At 36.4% G+C, this 6,111-nt stretch overlaps 1 protein-coding gene across 1 annotated transcript in view; it reads right to left on the bottom strand.

Moving 5' to 3' along the window:
* Window positions 1-314: 314 nt before the first annotated feature.
* LOC134846311 (stabilizer of axonemal microtubules 1-like) overlaps window positions 315-6,111 on the bottom strand; it is a gene marked incomplete in the record, with an annotated part of 8,185 nt that continues 2,388 nt past the window's right edge. Inside the window, 3 exon segments of the mRNA XM_063863614.1 lie at window positions 315-1,152; window positions 2,406-2,581; window positions 5,835-6,111. Of these exon segments, the coding sequence (XP_063719684.1) occupies window positions 677-1,152; window positions 2,406-2,581; window positions 5,835-6,111 (929 nt within the window).

Genomic DNA, 6,111 nt, shown 5'->3' with positions numbered 1-6,111 from the left:
TGCTGTTTGAGTCGAACACAATGTTCGACCACACTAAATTTTGAAAAAACGGATAAACTCAGAATGGATTGTTTTCACTTTTTTTTAATTTTTGTTTTTGAAAGCCTCTGTCATTTTTGGGTACCAGGCAAGATTAAAATCAATTTTAAAACTCTTTCAAAAAGAGGTGGGAGTAAATTGTTTGTACAATCTTGCGTAAAATCTGTTCGGAAAACGGACATTTTGAGACAAGACAATTCTGTCTCGATACTGAGACAACTTGGGTGTTGAATATCCCCTTCGATCTCTGCTACAGCAATCAATGACTGATGAAGTTTTGGTCGAACTTTTAATTTGTACATTTCGAAATAAAATAAATCTTCAGATTTGGCCATATAGATTTTACGATAGAAGTAACAGGGTATACAAATCGGTTTTGGACAACGTCATGCCTTTATGTTCAGGGGCTGTGAAAATAATTTGATAGAATGACAATTTCTTTATTTTTTCTTCTGATAGTTTTAAGTTTTTACAGGCAATTCAAGCTAAGACTTCTTAAAAAGGTTGCTCATCAAACTTTATCACGCAATAAACATTACTTTTCACAACCCCTGATTACATAATTCTTACATAACTACTATATTTGACCCCACTAGTTTCCAGCTCCCTTTCCCTACAGCAACTACTACTATGTGGTCTACTTGGTGTATACCAGATGTCCGAGCGAGTTAGTTTCCAGAAGTCTGTACCCGTGGCCGGGAAGATTCGAGGCCGGACATGGCTCCGTTTGCTTGAGCGTGTACTCGGTTTTGTAACTCGTATTTCCCTCGAACGGCGCTTTGCTCGCGTCGACAAAGTTGTCGGGTTTGAAGCTCCTCTGGGGCGCCAGTCCGTGTTCCACATAATGCGACTTGTAAGTCGGCATACCTTCGAACGGGACGGTCGGCAGCTCGTAGTTCCTGCGACTCGGATCTCCTCGTCTCTCGGCTGTCGGCTGCCATGCTTTGTAGTCGGTTTTGAACGTAGTCGTGTCGTCGAATTGGGCGTCGTTGCCACTGTTGACGTTCTGGGGTTTCAGAGATCTAGCTGGTTGCAACTGGTGCTGGACGAAGTCCTTTCGGTGACTCGTCGTGTTGTCCATCACACCAGCTGGCTTCACATACGCATCGCGCACTAAACAGAAAACTGGAGAGTGAAGATTTATCCGAAGTTATAAACCAAGAAAATTAATAAGCCGAAAGTATATGAGCATAGTATAAAATCGGGCCAAAGTTAACGTCATTTGTGTTGATTCATGTCGGTAGCATAATGTTATTTTTTTGAAAAACTAATTAGCAAATTTCTTTTTTTCATTCGACAGAGTTTAGAACGACTGTTTTTTAAAATGTAGTGTTTGCTGACAAAAAAATTTTAAAATCTTTTACAAATAGTTTCAGATAAAGTTCGAGAAAAATAAATGAGCTGTTATCAAAGCCTTAATTTTACCAAAATGTACGATACTGCGGTTTCCTGTATTACTTAAATCGGCTATCTCTAATTATTAAACCTTTGTGGAGAAAGTTACTTTTAACTAGACCTAAATCAAGGGCGCGCCAAAGGGTTTTCAGACAGGCTTTTTCTTTGTAACTCTTTTTAACTCCTTTTTTAAAAATCACTAGATCAATCCAATTTATCTAGGAGAGAAGGGCCAATATACGAGTTATTAGGCTTTTTACGGAGACCGTTGTTAAGAACCCTGTTGAGAAAATGGTATGATTAGAAGTTTTGGTCGACCTTGACAGCCTATTTAACTTATTTTGAGGCGGGCATGCTTTCACAAGTTACTCTTCCTATATTTAATATTTAAAAAACAACACTGTTTGTGTGTGGCGTGCCGAGATTTACATGCGACAGCCTTTGATTTACAGTAATAATCAGCAACAAAAAGTTGGAACAGACAGAAACAATTAAAAAGAGCAATTGACCAATCTAGGAAAAATTTTGCATGCAAAAGTTATATTTCAGCCAGCATTCTTATCTCATGCTTATTTGAAACATCAAAATTGCATTTTAAAAAATCTGTCAAAACGGAAAGATTGCATTTATTTTTATAAAATCTGTCTATCCGAACTTTTTGAAACTGCAACTCTCTATTCGAAAGACAAGAATTAATTGAAAAGAGCAACCTGCCAATTTTGAGCAATTTTTGCAAGCACATTTGATTTTTTAGGTAACCATAAGACAGAACTTTTGCCTGAAAAATGAGCTTTTGCATATGCAAAATGTCTGAAATATGTCTTTGCTCTTTGTAACAAGTTTTGTCAGGTCGAACTTTTTGGAACTCTCTGAATATCGCAAGGTTATTTGAAACATCGAATTTGCATGCAACACTGTGTCAAAATGGAAAAAATTATCTTTTTAATTTAATCTGTCTGTAATGATCTTACCTCTGGTGTCTTTTTTGGGCATCTGCCACTGTTTGTAGCTGTCCTTGAACTCGGTGGCGTCGTCTAGAGGTTGATCCGAGTGCACGCCCGTGTTCTTCGGCTTGAAGTTCTCCTGTCTCGGAAGAGCGTGACCAATGTAGTCTCTTTGCGCTGTCGTCAGCGATTCAAGAGGCGCCCTGCAGGAAACGAAAATTTCAAATCATGATGCTTTGCATAGAAAAAAGTACACAGAAAGGGGTTTTCAGCAAATATATGAAAACACAAAACAGAAAATTCAGCGCGCTGAAAAGCAGTCTGTTTAGAATTCGAGTAAATCCAACCTGGATTGTAATTTCGGACTATTTATCCTCGAGGGAAAATACCAGCTGTTCAGCTCATTTTGCAGAACCGCTGCTGTGCGTTTAGTTCAAAATTGCATGCAATTTGTTGGTTTTTTTTTCTGCGCCGGAACATATTGCATCACCCTCAAACAACGAAACTTTGCCTCTCGCCCGTCTCATCGTGGACGTTCAACCACTTACTTTTCAACATGTAGAGTTAGCCACTTTAAGACCGCTGACTCACAAAGGTAGATAGGATGGGGGGTGCTAAATTTGCAAAAACAAAGTAGAGTGCTAGGGTTTTTGTCTCATTTTAACTTACTTTTGTCGCACCGAAGATATCAAAACTTTATAAAAAAAAGCCCTCAGTTGCGATCAAATCTATGCATAAGATTCTGCGATGAACCGATTTTGAAAACCTCGAGCTTTTTTCTAAAACTCGTTTTGCAAGGAAAGCTCGGGAAACCAATTTGGTCGATCTTACGGCCGACGCTTTTTTGCAAAAAAACTCAAAACTCAAAATTTTTTTCGAAAATCAGGTTTGACTTCTTTTGAACTCCGTACCTTTCATTTTCTGTGGTATATTCTTTTAACTCACCGGTTGCATGTTTTATATTCGTTAATGAAATTATATTTAATTCTAATTATTCCGACTTTCGAAGAAAAAATGGCATATTTATGCTTGTAGTTTTTTTAGTCAGTCAAATTTTGACAGAAGTTTTCTGCTCCATCTAAAACATTTTGTTGTCTGGGGCTTAAATCTAAAAAAAAATCACCAATGAAACTTTTTCGTAAAACTAAAGGGTGTTTGAAAAGTTCTAATTTGCCTAACTTGGGATTAATAAGCGCAATCGAGTAAGCGCCGGGTATTGAATTGGCATATTTTTTATATTTCTTTCATTTGACAGGTTAAATTAGCTAAACGCGGGGTCAATTAAAGAAAAAAATGAATACATTTTTTTTCAAGTATTCCGTCAATTTTGCAAACTAACTTTTTATAAATGGCCGTCGAAAAAATGAAGCGCAAGCAGAAATGAAGCGCAGTCGAAACATTCGGAATTTTGTTTTGATATACAAACAGTGCTTGTCCTAATGCTTTTTCTATAGTCCTTATGTTTGTTCTACCGAAAAAAGCTTGTCCTTTTGTGATGTCAAAAGCCTATTTTTACAATTCCCATTTACGGTAAAATAATATTCATACATTTCCTATTTTGGTCAAACTAATTAATTATAGAAAAAAAAACAAAATAAAACAAAAAAACTTTGAAAAAAATTGGTTAGTAGTAAAGAGTTCTTAAAAATTTCATCATCAGTTGAAAACATTTGCCAAAAAACTAAGAATTTAATTGTTAAAGCGTTATTATAAGTTTGTAATTATAAAAAAGTTAAAAATTTCTTTGAAACTTTAGAAAGACTTTCAATTGTCATAAATTGAAAACGTACGCCAAAAGTAGTGCGCCAATTTTGTTTGGTAATCATTTAAGTAGACCCAATAACAGGAACGAAAAAATGCATATAACATGCAATTCGAACTACAGAGCCAAATATCGAAATACGGAAAAAAAACACTAAAACTTTTGCCTATAACTAACACTAAAACTTTTGCCTATAACGTATTTTAACAAGACTGCTGCTCGTATCAGGGCCAAGTCCTGAGTGTTCTGAATGCCTTTCGATGTCTATGCTGCAGTAATAACATGAAAAAATTATATGTAATAAAAAAACTGCATTTTTTTTTCTAGTTGAGATTTTTTGTGAAAACCATCCCCCCACTCGCAATATAAAGTACAAAGTGATATATTTAGCTCCTAGTAACAAATCAATTATAGCAAATAAGCTTCCTTCAACCAACTTGGGACAATTTCTTAGACGGATTACATCTCTGCTTACGCGTTATTAGCGCAAAATATATCGCAATTTTAATTGTCCAAAATTGGCCAAAATGGCCAAAATGGCCAAAATGGCAATGTTTAAACCCCCATAAAATTTCGAAAAACAATCACAGGTAAAATACGTTTTCATTTTACGCTCAGGATGACAATACCTTTCGAATGATATCAAAAAAATGGGTCAAAATGGCTAGTTTAAAAGTCGAAATTTGTCTGAAGAAAAAAAAACCACCCCGAACACAAATATTCCGTTACTTTCGTATCGAAAGTCTGAACAAAACGTAGCGCAGCAAGTTGCTTAAGGCACAGACGAAGAAAACTATGTTAATTTTGCTCAAAATGCTGGGAACGAGCTTCTGGATTTTTAGAACGGCTAAATGTACTCAAGCTCTCAAAATTTTCTTGGTGTTCATTCTTTGGGATTGAATCCAATTTCTGGTTCCAAGAGGCAAGGTTTTTCTATCACCGCGTCGGAAAATTTTAATTCAAAACTTTGTTAAATGCAGAAAAAATAGAACCAAGTTGCCACTGTTTAGATTTTGAAAGAACAAAATTTCGTCCGTGGCAGTTTCATTTTCATTAATTTGCTTGGTAGGCGTTTGCGTTACTTAAACGTCTGTTAAATTTCTCTCCTGTTGTGTTATTGAGGTCGAGTTAGAGCTTTCGATAAAACTGCGATAAAATTATGTCGTCATCTTTTTCCGCATTTTTATCTCGACTCTAACTTCAGCTAATTGAACCGTGAACATGTGCTAATTTTACGTGAACGTGTGCTAATTTTACCAATTTTGGATCGCAGTTTTGCCAAAAATAAGCCCTACCTAGATTCAAATTCTTATAAGAATCTTATATCCAAATTCAAATTCTTATAAGATTCTTATAAGATTCTTGCCAGGTAAATGCATTTACTTACAAGATTCTTAAAAGAATTTGTATTTTAATAACAGCCGTGTAGTTACAAATTGCATTTGATATTAGGGTTCTTGAGAAAACTAAAATAAGTGTTACGTCCACATTTGATTGCTCAATTTTTGCTCGAAAGTTCGAAAAATGAGACGACATTTTGAGAGGGTAGTACTTTTTTAAGACCACATAACCACAAACCAAAAAACATTACAATCGGACAACATGAACAGATAAATGCTTTTACATAAGTTTTCATTCATGGATTTGCTACTTTTAACAGTTCTTTGCTACTTTTAACTTTAACGCATACTTACTTGGTCGGACGGTATTCCTCTTTCGGTCGCCAGACCTTTTCGGCCATCGGGTGTTTCACGTAGTCTATCCTGTGATTGGTCAAGTCATCCAGGGGATCCTTGTTCACCGAGGCCACATTCTCTGGCTTGAAGCTCCTCGTCATCGGCAGATCCAGGGGCACGAAGTCGGTCCGGTTGGTGGTTCGATTCTCCATCGTGGCGCTCGGAGGAACATACATCTTGTCTTTTTTGATCGCCTCTGGCTTAGATGCTTTCCACGCCCTGTAGTCGTCCTTGT

This window comes from Symsagittifera roscoffensis, chromosome 5, assembly GCF_963678635.1.
Source record: "Symsagittifera roscoffensis chromosome 5, txSymRosc1.1, whole genome shotgun sequence".
Taxonomy (NCBI): domain Eukaryota; kingdom Metazoa; phylum Xenacoelomorpha; order Acoela; family Convolutidae; genus Symsagittifera; species Symsagittifera roscoffensis.
The sequence above is the reverse complement of the archived record's forward strand: the minus strand, read 5'-3'. Positions and strand labels throughout refer to the sequence as shown.